Source organism: Cervus elaphus, chromosome 4 (assembly GCF_910594005.1).
Source record: "Cervus elaphus chromosome 4, mCerEla1.1, whole genome shotgun sequence".
Classification (NCBI taxonomy): domain Eukaryota; kingdom Metazoa; phylum Chordata; class Mammalia; order Artiodactyla; family Cervidae; genus Cervus; species Cervus elaphus.
Window position 1 is genome coordinate 53,243,085 of NC_057818.1, and position 14,765 is coordinate 53,257,849.

The window sequence follows — 14,765 nt, forward strand, 5'->3', positions numbered from 1 at the left end:
GTGGCTGGGTGGGGAGGCCCGCCCACACCTGGGCACTGGCGCATGGCTCCTTGGTAATCACAACTTCTGCTCCTGCCACACTTGGGGCCCGGGTGCCATGTGGTGGGAGAAGGGCTGAGCACCCCGCCTGTGGAGGATGGGCCAGGACTTTGCCCAGGGGCCTCCGGTGACAGGTCCAGGCCTCTCCCCGCCCTCGCCTCGGCCCCTGCCCTGGCCTCGCCCACACCGGGAACCGGGAGCACAGCTTTCTGTGCCAGTCCTGTGGTGCCCCGGGCACTGGGGGCCAGCCTCTCCTCTCCCCTCACCCTGTCGTTCCAAACCGGTCTGTCCAGCTGTCCACCCCAAGGAGGGAAGCCTCCCGCCCCACCTCAGCAGACACCCCAAGAAAACCAGAGTCCAAACACACGTGTAGCTGCAGGCAGGCTTTACTCATGGGTTGAAGGGAAGAATAGGTCACAAAAGTGGGTAACCGTGGTGCCCTGGACGGCAGGGGGCATTTCCTCTGCTCAGGCATCCCCAGCCATCTCAGGGTGCTTCTGCCGCAGATGCTTGTCCAGGGTGGCCCGCAGGCCGAAGGGCACGCAGCAGTGGGGGCACTCGAAGCGGGGCCCACCGGGCCCCAGGCCGTGCATGCGGCGGTGGCGGTTGAGCTTGCTGCTCTGGGCACAAGCGTAGGAGCAGAGCTCACAGGCGTAGGGCCGCTCGCCCGTGTGCGAGCGCCGGTGCACCGTCAGGTTGCTGCTGTTGGTGAAGTGCTTCCCACAGAACTCGCAGCTGCCCCCAGGCCCCGGCCCCCGGTTCTTGCCCGCCGGCTTCAGCGTCTTTTTGGGTGATGTCTTCTGGTTCTTATCCGGGTCCGTTCTCTGCTCCTTAGTGTCAGCGCCCCAGCCGTCGCCACCAGGGCCCGCCTGAGCCCCGCCACCAGGAGCCCCGGGTTCCTGGACCCCTGCCGTGGCCGCTGCCCCGGCCCCCTCTCCTCCTCTGCATGGGAGGAGGCTGGTGGGGGCTGCGGCATGGGCAGCGGGCTCGGGAGGGGCGGTGGAGGCCTGCTCCTGACCCGCGTCGGCCAGGCAGGGGCTCTGGGGCTGCAGCTGCCGGTGGGTCTTCTTGTGGCGGTTGAGCTTGCTGCTCTGGGCGCAGGCGTAGGGACACTGATCACAAGCGTAGGGCCGCTCGCCCGTGTGCGAGCGCATGTGCACCTTGAGGTTGCTGAAGGAGCTGAGGGTCTTCTTACACACAGGGCAGGTGGGGCTCCGCCGGGTGGGCCCCACCCGGGAGCCCTTGACCTCGGCTTCGGGTCCCACCACCGAAGACACGGCCGACACGGCCGCGGCCACCTCAGCCAGGCCCAGCAGCGGGGCCTCCGGGGACTCTGGTTCTGTCTGGTAGATGGACAGTCCGTGGTCCCACTGGGCGTGGCGCAGCAGTTTCCAGGCTCCCGTGAATTGTCGGCCACAGCGGAGGCAGTTCAAGGCCTTCAGGTCCTCGTGTTCTGCATGTAAGAGAAGGGCCAGGAAGTAGTGTGATTGGCAAGTCAGAGCAGTTGCAGTTCACGGCTGCCAGCTGGACATTAGATGTGGGAGAGGCAGCAGAAAGAAGAGGCCAGGCTCCCCGCCCTCCCAGGGCAAGGTGTGCAGAGAGCGGGATGGACAAAGAGCAAGGAAAATCTGTGAAGTAGATGAGGCCTTGGGGATTCCTTCTGTGTTTGAAAAGTCTTCAAGAAAACGTTAAAAGAGCAGAGGGATGGATAGAGGAGTGCTAGCTTATATTGGGGTCACGAAGGCCTGACCCAGTTAGGCATGCTGGGCACCTGCCACCCGCAGCTCCCTCTGACAACTTTCCTTAGGAAAGAAGACTTTCATTTTCCAGACGGGAAAACTGAGGCAAAGAGACCTTTCCCCAAGGTCACACAGCTAGGAAGGGGTAGAGCTGGGGTTTCAATCCAGAAATCCCGAAGAGTGGGAGAGAGAGGAAAATTTTTTAGGAAAAATGATTGGTTTACTAGTAAAAACAGCTCTTGATAACTGGGTGTCTCTGCCAGGCCCCAAATACTCGGGTTCCATCCATGGTCCCCTTTTCCTGCCTTAGAGACAAGGGTGCCAAGGTTTAAATGGGGAGAAGGCTTAGCAGTCACCAATGTTTTCTTTTGACCCTCAGGTACTATCAGTAATGTACTTCCAGATCCTTTTACCTTTATGTTTTGGATGGGGGTAGCTTTCCGGATGTAACACCAAGGTCAAGAGCACAGGTGGGGGTTGGAAAGAGTCAGCCTGTCCTGACTTCCAATTGGTTCCCCTGCCCCCTAGCTGTGTGACCTTGGGCAAGAAATACACATCTCTGAGCCTCAGTTTCCTCATTTGCTAGAATACGGGGATCCTAGGGGTCCTCTCCCTTTTAGACTTGCTGTGACCTCAGATGGAGAATAGCTGAGAGTTCTGGTCCATCAAGCCCTCTATAAGCATTAACTGTTTAGTCACTAAGTCTGCGACCACATGTACTGTAACCCACTAGGCTCCTCTGTCCCTGGGATTTCCCAGGCAAGAATACTGGAGTGAGTAGCCATTCCCCTCTCTAGGGGATCTTCTGGACCTGGGGATCAATCTAACCGCATCTCCTGCTTGGCAGGCGGCTTCTTTACCACTGAGCCACCTGGGAAGCCCATCGTGTCCACGATTCTCCCAAGCCCAAGCACCTAGGAGTGTTTTGTTCCCATGATCCCATCACAGCCCCACCCTTGCCCACCGGGCCAGCCTCCCTGCTGCAATCTAAATCCCCCCTCCCCCTCTCACTGCAGGACCCTCTCCCTGGCCCAGCCCTGAATATAATTCCATTTCTCAAAAATCCCAGGGGCATATGGCACAGGGGATAGAAATCCAGAGCTGTGCATGCGATCCACAATCGATGCTGATCAAAAGCTCAGCTCGCCACACGTCTAGTACCAAGTGAAGGGTTTTAATTCCTAATTTAATAGGGCCGGGAGCCCAGGTATCCAGACACCCAGGACCTGGCTGAAAACAGGGGCTTCCTGGCATGCAAGGCTGGGAGATTCCATCAGGGAGGGAGGCCAGAAGCCCCTTGACTCCAAGCAAATGCCCAGCACCTCGATGAGAAGTGATAAATAAATGGAAGGGGGTGACAACACCCCCAGTCCAGCTGGCCTCGGCTCCCCTCCCCCAGGCCGCTGCCCTCCCCAGAGGTCCCCCCTACTGCCACACTGGTCCAGCCACCTGGCCAGTTATTTCTGGCCAAGGGGAAGGAGAAGTGAAACCAGATTGGGGGTGTGTGTATGGCAAATCCCCAGACCAGTCTTCTGGGGCTGGCCACACCCTGTGGGTGGCCCTCCTCCCCTGCCCAGCCCCGCCCCCACCTACCCCCCTCACCACTAGTCTCAGCCCTAGGACAGGGCAGGCCCTGGCCACGCCTAGGCTGCACCCGGTGGGGAGCCAGAAAGGGGAAGTAGTGCTCACTGCCCCGCCTGTCCAGCTCAGCCCCTCTCCCACAGGAAGCCGGGCCCTTGAACTTGAGATCGGTGACTGCATCCCGGCTTTACTCACCTGAGCCCTGGCAGGGGCTGGGGCCTCTGAAGAGCTGACAGCCCAGCTTCTTGTGGTCCATGAAAGCAGTGATGGCCTCCAACGGGAAGGTCTGCAGGCAGCGGCCGCAGGTCAACAGATCTGGGTGTTTGTCGGTCCAAGGCTGGCGGTCTGCAGGGAGGAAGCGGGTGGTGAGCGTGGGGTGGGGCCAGGATGGGGCCTGGGGGTTCCGAGGGAGAGGGGAAACCCGAAGGTCAAAAGGCAGGTTGGAGGCCAGGACCTGGCCAGGAAATTAAGGCAGGGGCCGGGAGTGGTGGGGGGGGGGGGGAGCCCGGGGGTCGGTGCCCCGAGAAGGTCCCACCCGAGAGAGAAGGGAGGGAGGTTGGCCTGGGGCTGGGGTAGGGGGCGCTCACCGTGAGGGCTCAGGGACAGCGGCGTCCACGGCGCCCACTGGTTGCGCAGGCCGAGGGCGTGGATGAGGTCGCCGGCGGGCACGGGGCCGGGGCAGTGGCGGGGTTCGCTCTCGAACCGCTCCGGCGCGAGCACTTCCTTCGGAGTGAAGGGCCCTAACCCCGGGGCCTGCAGGGGCCGCGGGTCCGGCTCGGGCTTCACGTCGATGACGAGGTCTCGCATCTCCATCTCGTCGTCTGAGTTGGCGGCGGGCGAGGGTTCTATTCGGCGAGGCATGCAGCCGGCCTTGCGGCGGGACATGGGTCGCGGGCAGGCGGACTGACGGACTGGCGGGCGGAGGACACGCGAGGCGTGCGCGCTCAGACCGAGGCGCCCAGGTGAGTGACTGCGGCGACCCGCAGCGAACTCTTACACGTGCTGGCCCGGCCCGTGGCTCCGCCCACCGAGGCGGGGCCTGCCGGGAGAGGACTGCCCCACCCTCAGCCAAACTCAATCAGGACCGTGCCCCCTGAGTTTGGCTGAATGATTGAATATCTTAAAGATAACGAGTTCACACGACCACGCACAGAAACAGCTATTCCTGACCCCGTTTCCGGGCTGGTGGAAACTGAGGCACAAGGTGCCCACTCACACCCCCAAGCGAGAAAATGGTAGGGGCCAAGTTTCTAGCTAGGCGCCTGATAGTAATCTGACCTATTCCACTGAATGCATTACAATAAAAATTCCTTGGGCAAACAAGGATTAAGCGCCTACTATGTGCCAGGTTCTGGACTAAGCACTAAGATGCAGCAGGGTAGAAAAAGAGACAATAACCCTGGCCTTTTGCAGGTTATTCGTTCAGAAAGTCAGAGTCTCAACAAGAGAAACTAAGGAAAATATGAAGTGCCGTCCACGACAAGTGCCATGGGGGGAGGGGGGCGGAGCTAGGAAGGGTTATAAAGGGACAGGATTACTGGGGTGAGGTTGGGATCTCAGTTTTCTCCCCATGCCAGGCCTGTGTATTCGAGTTCTGTAAATTAAGTTCTGTATTGACGGAGTTCTGTGAGAAAACAAGGTCAGCTCCAGGGACATCTTTTGACCACTTTAAAGTCTTCGGTTTTTTGAGACAGAAGCCTTAGGAGGGTTTGGAGCCCAGGAGGGTCGTGATCACATACACTGCTCCGAGACCTGGACTCGCCATTAAAACCAAATAGCCAACCAATAGCCGCCTTCCGCTGGGGCCTCCTCCAACTTCCCTTGTCAAAGCTGCTCTCTGATCGCTATTTGAAGTGGCATCAACACCCTGCCCCACCCTCCAACCTTGCAAGTTTTCTTTTCTTCCTGGCACGACCACATCACCATCTAGAACTGTTTGTTTACTCTCCTATCTCCCCTCTCCCTAACACAAGCCCACCCACCCCCCAGAGGTCAGGGCCAGGGTCAGCTGGCTCTGGCCTGCCGGCTGTGTCCTCAGCCCAACACTGAGGGAATTTCACATGCTAATCTCCTGGAGTGCCACTGCAAGCCTGAGGGTTCCTTCATATTGTTATTCAGGTCTCAGCTCAATCGTCCTCCAAAGACCAGAGGACCTCCCTGACCACAGGATCTAAGAGAGCCCCACCCTGCTGAAGGCCTTACAATTTACACTCCATGACCTCCATCTGTCCCCAGTTCCCTCCTGGGCTTCAGGTTTCCCATCTGTTACCTGAGGTGGTTTCTTCTTCAATGCCACCTCCCATGACGGCCCAATTAAAGACGCTCCCCCAACCTGCTACCCCCTATCTTATTTCCCTTATTTTATTCCTTTTGCATACTTGTCAAGCCTTGAAGGACCTTGTCGGTGTATTTGTTCATGCAATAACCACCTGGAGCTCTCTCAATCTCCCTAGAATGTAGGTTCTGAGATAGACGGAGCCAAATCCATCTTGTTCATGAACAGAGCTCCTAATGGTTCATAGTTCAGTTAACAGATTGTGTATTGAGCTCCTTCTATATGCTTTTTTTCCCAAAATATATCTGCAGAGGATCTCTGTACCAGGCACTGGGTCTTGGGGATCCAGTGGGAAGCCGAGGTCCACAAGACTCCCCCCCCTCCCCCTTAGTGAAACTGTGGGGGAGAATGAATTCTGAGTTCAGAGCAGTGCGTTTCCAACTCAGGACAGACATTCTGCCTTTCAGGGCCTCAGTTTCCCCTTGTAAAACGGGCTGTGGGGAGTCCTGCAGGGCAAAATGACCGCCTTTGGTCTCTCCCAGTTGCTGCTCTGCAAGGCTTTTTCCTGGTGCCTGGCTGCTGAAAGCATGATCTCAAGGTTTCAATAGGGACGGTGGGGTTCAGAACGGAGGTGAGGGGTAGGAGTGTGCACGTGTAGGGGGTGGGGGTGCCAAGTCCCACGTGCCTTGAAGCAGACGAGAGGAGCCCTAATTTCTTCTTCTGTAAAATGGACATCCTGGACGTCCACACCTCGCAGACTGGTAGATCAAGAGCTAGGCGCAGGGTCAAGACGCTGGCGGGGTGGCGCCCGGGGTCTGTGCTGGCTTCCGAGCCCGCGAGCCCGCCCGCGACCACGTGGGGCGGCGGCGGCGGCGCTGGCGGAACCCAGGCTCGGAGGCTCGCGGCCTGCCCGGGCCTCTACAGTCGGCGCGCCGGCGGAAGTAGGGGCGCCAGCCGCCGTGAATCTCAGAGCGGTGCGTCGCGAGCACGATCCCGCTCCTGTGTCCTGGCACGGGACGCTCACCCGCGTGCAAGACCCCGAGCGGCGGAAAGAGGCGGGTCCGCGCTTGCAGCGCCGGCTGCTGGGAAGTTCTAGTCCCCGAACGCCTGCATTGGGGTGGGACTGCACTCCCAACGCAGCAGCGGAGACGTCCCCGCGCCAGGGGTGAGTTGTCGGGGGGGGGGGCGGGGTTCGGAGGTCGGAATGCACCCCCTCGGGAAAATAATAACAACGACGATAATAACAGTAATAATGGCTGCAGTCCTCAGACTCCGGCCTTTCCTGGAGCAGAATCGTTCGTTTAATCTGTGTCGGGAACGTCCAGCCCTGGGCGGAGTGGGGAGTGGACGCCTGCGGGCCGGGAGGACCTACTTAGTATGAGAAAAGGAGATCGACGGGTGGCCGGGGCGGAATTGAAAGGAAACTGACCGGCCCTGGTGGGGGGCGGGGGATTCAGCGCTCGGTGTCCAGATGCTCACCGGACGCCCCATTTAGCTAATTTGCATCCAGACCGGGCCAGCCCTTGGGGTGGTGGTTGTAGGCTGGTCAGTATCTCGGTGAATTCGGTCTAGAGTCTTCGCTGTTAACCTGGTAGCTCAGTTGGTTCCCAACCCTGGCCATTGAAGGTTTAGCTAAGTGTTTGTCCACGGAGCCGATCATTCCTGTTTTCTAGAAAGTGAACTTTGAGGCCCCCAAGGATGGAAGTTTGTGAATCTCCTGCCCCTGTCCAAACTAAAGTGATGGGCACTTTCGTTTTTCTAGTGGGGAATGGGATCCAATTCCCCCGACCGCCACCCCTCCCCGGAAACCTGGGCAGGAAATCCTTGGCTTGGAGACTGATAGGATTAAGGACTCTCGGCTTGGTCACCAGGAAGAATACCTGCTTTTGCTGTCTTGGGCACACCCTATGTGACCTTTCTCAGACCAGTTTCTTATCAAGTCACTCCCAGACCTCAATGGCTCTCCTTTGCTGACTGAAAAAACTGCCCTTTTGCATAGGGCAGGGGTGATGGCCCTGACTGTTACCAGACCAACCTGGGTTTGCTCCCTTTTCCTGTCAGTCACCAGCTTGTACCCAGTAAATGCTTTGGCATCACCCAACTTGAGTTTCCTCTTTGGTAAAATGGGGATTGTGCAGGTATGACCAAATCTTTTTTTTTTTTTCCTCCCTAGTAGCAAAAACATGGCCTATGCTGGCCCATGTTTAATTTAATTTTGTTTTACTGAGGAATTTAACAGAACTCTTTGGCAACTTGCATATTTCCCATCAGCCCTAGAGGGGAGTGTTTCTCCTAAAACACTCAAGTGTTAACCTACAAGTGCTGGGAGAAAGCTCTGGGGGCTGGTGACCCTGGACTAAATTGGGAATGCAGTGGTCAGATACATTAGAAATGTACATATCCCTTAATCTCATTTGCAGCCATCTGTGGTGAAGTAATGAACATGTAGCAGTCCCATTAATTCATTGTTCACTGTGGTCTTGCCCATCAGGTGAAAACCTAGGAGTCTTCCTTGGCTCTGCCCAGTCTGTTAGCAAATAGTGAGGGCTCTCAACCCTCAAGAGATAGCCTAATCCAATCATTTCTCCCCGCCCTGCTTCACTGCCCCAGATAATGTCATCTTCCATCTTCCCCTCGAGGTGGCCTCCTCACTGGGCTCCCTGCTTCTCCCCTTGCCCCTCACAGTCCATTCTTTGTGCAGCAGGCAGAGGGATCCTGCGAGTCAGACCCTCCTCCTCCTCTACTCAGAGATACCCCAGTCCTCAAGGCCCCTGCCCCCAGCTCCTGCACACTGGCCTCCTTAGTGTCACCCAGTCACCCTTCTATGGGCTTTCAGTTTGCTGTTCCCTCAAACTGGAATGCTTTCCCCTCCATATCTCCTCATGGTTCAATTCCTCATTCCATTCTGGTCTTTGCTCCAATGTCAGCCTTCTTTCCTGAGCCCCTTCCTGGAAACCACCTCTTACCTCCCCAGGCAGGGCCAGGTGTCCCCTCTGGGCTCATGAGGCCCCCGGGCTCCTTCATTCCAGCCCTGCCTATTCTTGGTGTCACTCTCTGGAGCCCTGGTGTGTCATCCACTTGACGGTAGGGCCAGGCTCTTTGGCTCCCAGCTGGGTCTCCAGCACCACCCAGCGTGGGTCAGGCGCAGAGCAGGCACTTGGGTAACAGGGATCCACAAATATTTACTGAGTGACCCCTGGTTGCCAGCCCTTGTGATGTAATCAGACATGTCCCTTCTCCCAAAGGCTTACGTTCTGTGGCAGAACAGATGGCACATAGGCAGACAAGTAAATGCATACTGTCAGGAAGTGATAGTGCTGTGGGGAAAAAAAAAAAAAGATACTGCAAGGTGAAAGGGCTATTATTTTCCTCCCTGTAAGAAGGAATGTTTGAGCAGTGACCTGAGTGAAGTAAGGGAGGAAGGCAAGCCATGTATCTGGAAATATATATGTCTCATGTATGGAAGAAGGTTCCAAGCAGTAAGAATAGCATGTGCAAAGGCCCAGGGGCAGGAATGTGCTTGGCATTTTCAAGGACTGACAGCAGTGACCACAGGGTAGAAGGGAAGGAGATGAGATCAGAGAGGTGATAGGGCCTTGGAGTGAGGACTTATGCTTTTGGCCAGGTGGAGTGGGAACCATGGGAGGGCTCTGAGCAGAGGAGGTGTGAGATCAGACTTAGAGCTGAAGTTGAGAAATGCTGATTCATTTCTCTGCAGGATCCTTTCTTGCAAGGAGCTGACAGTTGAGCTGCCGAGCCAGGAAGAGCCTCACAAGAAAAAGGACAATCCCAATCACCTCTGTACGGTGAGTGGCCCTGGGATGGGACACTGGGTACCTGATTCATGTCAGTCACTTCAGTGAATCACTTTAGAGAGGAGGGGACTGAAGCAGGGGGAAGGGTGCACTGCTTGAAACTTAGGTCCTCTCTCCTGCCCACAATGCCAGCATCTCCTTACATGTAGTCAGCATCAGCGCAGTGGTCAGGGTGCAGGGTAAATTAGGAGTGTGAGATTAACGTATGCACAGTACTATATATAAAATAGATAACCAACAAGGACCTACTGTATAGCACAGGAGGGAACTATACTCAATATTCTGTAATAACATATAAAAGAAAAGAATCTAAAGAAGCAGATATATATATATACATACATATAGTTTTCCCTGGTGGCTGAGTAGTAAAGAATCTGTCTGTCAATGTAGGAGATATGAGTTTGATCCCTGGGTGGGGAAGATACCTGGAGAGGAAATGGCAACCCACTCCAGTATTCTTGCCTAGGAAATCCCATGGACAGAGAAACCTGGCAGGCTACAGTCTATGGGGCTACAAAGAGTTGGACATGACTTAGCAACTAAAGAGCAAAATATATATATATATTTAATATTTATATTTATTATATATATGATATATTTATTTTATATTTTAAATTATATATTATATAATTTATATATAATATATATTATATTTATATATATATAATATTTATATATAAAGAGCAAAATATATATATATCTGAATTATATATATATATTTATATATATATACACACACACATATAACTGAATTGCTTTGCTACATACCTGAAACTAGCACAACAACTATACTTGAAAAAAGAAAACCCAACCTCAGTGTAGTGGCATGTAATATGTTACAGGCGAGTGCTAAACTTTCACATTTGTTAGGTCATTTAGTCCCTGTGGCAGCCCTGTCAGGTTGGTCCTCTTGTCAGTCTGTTTTATAGATGGGGAAACTGAGGCACAGACCTGGTAAGCAGCTTCCCCTAGGTCACACAGCAGTAGCGATACTCACACAGTTGTTATTCAAGCGTAACTAGGGAGGACCTGGCGTGTAGGTCATGGCCCTATGGTGCCCGAGCCTGTTGCCTCCTGATAACGAGCGGAGGCGGCCGTTGGTGCCATTTCTCCACCCAGTGGAAGAGGAAATGAGAAAACTGTCTCTTGCTTGAGGTCACCCAGCTAAGCAGGCCTGAGAGCTCAATTTCCATTCCATTCATTGCAGCAGAAACAGTATTTAAGGAGTCTGGTCTGTATGCCACGCCATGTTCCAGGAGCTGGGGCTACAGCAGAGGCAGCCCATCTCGCAGGGAAAAAGACCATAAGCAGACCAGTAAATAGACAACATCACGTGTAAGAGAGTGGCGTGCTTCTGAAGAGTGAGGAAGCCGACTCAGATGAAGGCAGCTGAAGGGGAGATCTTGAAGACAGGCTGCTCTGGGAACGGGGAGAAGGCGGTACAGGCAGCAGGAACCCCAGTACCAGGGCCCATGAAGAGACCACGCCAGGTGTGCTGGAGACCCAGCAGGGAGGCCAGTGCGGCCGGGTGGAGAGAGTAAGTGGGGCATGAGGCCAGGGCGCGGGCGGGATCCAGAGCATGCAGGCCCTTGAGGGCTGTCGTGAGGACTTTACTTTGACTTTGACTCTGAGCAGGACAGCAGCCAGGGGAGGGCTCTGAGCTGAAGAGGGATGTGATCTGACCTAGGTGTTAATGGGGTCCCTCGGGCTGTGTGTGAGGACAGACTGGCAGCGGGTGAAGGTGGAATCAGGAGTCCAGTGAGGAGCTGACCCCAGTAGTCCAGGCGGGAAATGACAGTAGCTAGACTGAGATGTTGGACAGAGTGAAAACTATTAGGTTGTGAATCAGTCAGTTCAGTTCAGTAGTTCAGTCGTGTCTGACTCTTTGCGGGCCCCCTGGACTGTAGCACGCCAGGCCTCCCTGTCCATCACCAACTCCCAGAGCTTACTCAAACTCATGTCCATTGAGTCGGTGATGCCATCCAACCATCTCATCCTCTGTTGTCCCTTTCTCCTCCTGCCTTCAATCTTTCCCAGCATCAGGGTTTTTTCCAGTGAGTCAGTTCTTCGCATCAGGTGGCCAAAGTACTGGAGTTTCAGCTTCAGCATCAGTCTTTCCAATGAATATTCAGGGCTGATTTCCTTTAGGATGGACTGGTTGGATCTCCTTGCTGTCCAAAGGACTCTCAAGAATATATATATATATTTTTTAAATTAAAAATATATATTTTTCTCCCTGAGCATTTCTTTTTTTTTTTTTTTGCCGCCTCTAGCCAGGGATAACCTGGTTAGAGTCCTCTAAGCCGGGATAACCCAGGCCGCTTCCTTGGTGGCTCAGATGGTAAGGACTCTGCCTGCCAACACAGGAGACCTAAGAGATGTGGGTTCAATCCCTGGGTCAGGAAGATCCCCGTGGAGAAGGAAATGGCAACCCACTCCAGTATTCCTGCCTGGGAAATCCCATGGACAGAGGAGCCTGGCGGGCTACAGTTCATGGAGCTGTAAAGAGTCAGACACAACTGAGCAACTAACACACATACTCTTAGGAAAGCACCACATCCTAACCACTGGTTAATCCTCACCAGGGGACTGCCTGCGGCCCCGCCCCAACATTTGCCTTTTATGATCTGTATGTTTTTGAAGAGCCAGGCTAGTTTTTTTTTTGGTTTTTTGGTAGAATGCCCCTCAGTTTGAGTTGCCTCAATAGATTGAGGTCATCCATTTTTGGCAGGACCACCATGGAAGGGGTGCCCTGTCCTGAGTGTGTTATATCAGGATGCCCTTGGTGTTCGTTTGCCCCATTACTGTACATGTTGATTTTAATGCCAACATTAGAGTAGTGTCTACCATGCTTCTCCACTGCAAAGTTACTCTGAAGTCTTTACAAGGAATATCTTGTGAGGAGGTACTTTGAAGACTTTGCAGATATCCTGGGCCTTCTCAAACGTATGGTAAGGACTTTCCCCTCTCCTCCCTTTATTTACTTCTTCATTTATTTATTTAAAATAAGTATGACTCATAAAATTTCACCCTTAAAAAAAATCACCCTTTTGAGCTGACACCTGTGTGAATGGGAATTTATTTGGAAATGTGCTGTGCTTAGTCCTTTATTCATGTCCAACTCTTTGCGACCTCATGGACTGTAGCCCCCCAGGCTCCTCTGTCCATGGGGATTCTCCAGGCAAGAATACTGGAGTGGGTTGCCACGCCCTCCTCCACAAATAATGGATTGGATGGGCTGTTTGTGAGAGAGGTCAGGGCTTGTTCTTTTAGCAAGTATTTATTGCTAGGGACTGGGGATAAAAGCAGTACAGGGGATTTCTCGGTGGTCCAGTGGCTAGGACTCCACACTTCTACTGCAGTGGGCCACGGTTTCGATCCCTGGTCCGGGAACCAAGATCCTGCAGGCTGGGTGGCACAGCCAAAAGCTTAAAAAATAAAATTTAAAAAGCAGTGCAAAGGCCCTGCTTTCATAGACCTTGTAAACGGGGGTGCTAGGTCCTGGGAAGGGGGGTGACTGGCCGACAGATGGCACAGATTTTAGAAGGGGGACTTAGGAGTTGGGTTTTGGACAGGTTAAGTGGAGATGGGGTAGATAGGCCTCTGCCCCCAGCCCCCTCCTCCTGTAGCTCCACACTCCGCTAATGACTCCCTGGTCTGCCTCTTCACCCAACAGCCAGGATAATGCAGACTCCGCTGGCCACTCCTGTGCCTGTGCTCCGGCTCCCCCGGGGTCCTGACGGCTTGAACCGAGGCTTTGCTCCCGATGGACACAGAGCCCCCCTGAAGCCGGAAGTCCCTGAAGTCCTGGAGCCTCCAGAGTCTCGGGAATCCCGGGAACAGCAGGCTCGAGCCTCCCTGCGGGAGCGCTACCTCCGCAGCCTGCTGGCCATGGTGGGGCGCCAGGTGTGCTTCACTCTGCACGAGGGCGTGCAGGTGATCGCCCACTTCGGAGCCACCGACCTGGACGTGGCCAACTTCTACGTGTCGCAGCTGCAGACTCCAATAGGCGTGCAGGCTGAAGCACTGCTCCGGTGTAGTGACATTATCTCATACACCTTTAAGCCATAAAGACTTCATCGTGTTCATCTTTCTGCCTTGGGCGTAGCTACAGTCTCCCAGGCTCCGTATGCTCCTGAGCTCGGACCTCTGGGCCCCAGAGAGTTCCGAACCCCCTTGGAAATTTGCACCAAGCTCCAAGCAACTCTGACATCTCTGGACATCCAGGGTGTAGTCAGTAAACTTCTGCAACTCCATGGGTTCTACATCCTGTTGAAAGGAATGCTCTACCTCACAGAACTCTCAGCTCTACAGATATATGGGTTCCATGCCAGTTCCTGAAGATTTGGGACCGAGGGAGGGAATAAAGGAAGGCAGATTACCTAATGGGAAATTGTCTATTGAAGAGGGTGCAAAGTTCAGCCACCCTGGAAATATTCCCCAATGCTTCTCTCCTGCCAAGGAATCAATTATCTCAGGAAACTTTGCTTCTTGTTTTATTTCTCTTTTTAATGTAGCCTATAGGGATTGAGCCAGATTTAGGGAGTGAAAGGGTGGCTATCGAAAGGCTGAATCCTGTGGAGCTGGATCTGGAAGGGGAAGACATGTCCAGGGAGTGGGAGGAGCTGGGATAAAGATGTGGGGATTGGACCACTGCTAGTCTGGAACAGCTGGTGTGACCTGGATGCCAGACTTGGGAGACTTGGACTTTTCTGGTGGGCTGGCTTGTATACAGTGAGGGGAGTGAGTTGAATTGGGTCACATGGTCACATGCAAGAGGTCCCTCCCATGGTCTGGCCTCTGGGTGGATAGTCTTTAGGTGGGTGGAACCCTGCATGGCAACAGGGAAAAAGGGGATTAAGGGTTAGAGTGAAACTTTGCCCCTTCTCCATTTAACCCTGGCTTTGTAGCCTGGTTGACTATTTCACACACTTTACTTAGCCCCATTACTAGCAGTCTTTCAACAGATTTATTTATTTATTTGGCCATGACGCTGGGATCTTACTTCTCATACCAGGGGTTGAACCCGTGCCCCCTGTAGGGGAAGCACAGAGTCTTAACCACTGGACCTCTAGGGAATTCCCTCAGCAGATTGTTTTTAAAAGTAATTTCTGCCCCATCTGTAAGTCCCATCAGTTTGAAGTGAGGTGAAGATTTGTAAGTGAAGATTCCATTCAATATGGATGTGATTTCCTTGGGTCATCTTCAGTGGCCAAAGTGAGGCAGCCACTGAAGTTGAATGAAGCTTGTGCAGGGCCTCGGCTCCCGTTCGTTCATTCACAACGCTACCTCTGGGCCCAGATTTCGAGTTGCCTT

General features: G+C 54.0%; 2 protein-coding genes across 6 annotated transcripts; one reads left to right on the plus strand and one right to left on the minus strand.

Annotated features, from left to right (window-relative positions):
- Nucleotides 1-409: 409 nt before the first annotated feature.
- Nucleotides 410-4,244, minus strand: ZNF296 (zinc finger protein 296). The gene is made up of 3 exons (XM_043899455.1): nucleotides 3,947-4,244; nucleotides 3,555-3,704; nucleotides 410-1,492 (listed from the first exon to the last, which is right to left on the minus strand). The coding sequence occupies exons 1-3, from the start codon at nucleotides 4,242-4,244 to the stop codon at nucleotides 507-509; spliced, it is 1,434 nt and encodes a 477-aa protein (XP_043755390.1). The 3' UTR covers nucleotides 410-506.
- Nucleotides 3,528-13,931, plus strand: GEMIN7 (gem nuclear organelle associated protein 7). Of its 5 annotated transcripts, XM_043899457.1 has the most exons (4): nucleotides 4,332-6,799; nucleotides 9,353-9,440; nucleotides 10,706-10,986; nucleotides 13,126-13,931. In XM_043899457.1, exon 4 carries the CDS (start codon nucleotides 13,134-13,136, stop codon nucleotides 13,518-13,520), a length of 387 nt encoding a protein of 128 aa, XP_043755392.1. In that variant the 5' UTR covers nucleotides 4,332-6,799; nucleotides 9,353-9,440; nucleotides 10,706-10,986; nucleotides 13,126-13,133; the 3' UTR covers nucleotides 13,521-13,931. The 5 variants fall into 5 exon arrangements, with proteins under 5 accessions (XP_043755394.1, XP_043755395.1, XP_043755392.1 ...); XM_043899459.1 differs by lacking the exons at nucleotides 4,332-6,799; nucleotides 10,706-10,986 and adding an exon at nucleotides 3,528-3,664; XM_043899460.1 differs by lacking the exons at nucleotides 4,332-6,799; nucleotides 10,706-10,986 and adding an exon at nucleotides 4,188-4,321.
- Nucleotides 13,932-14,765: the final 834 nt, after the last annotated feature.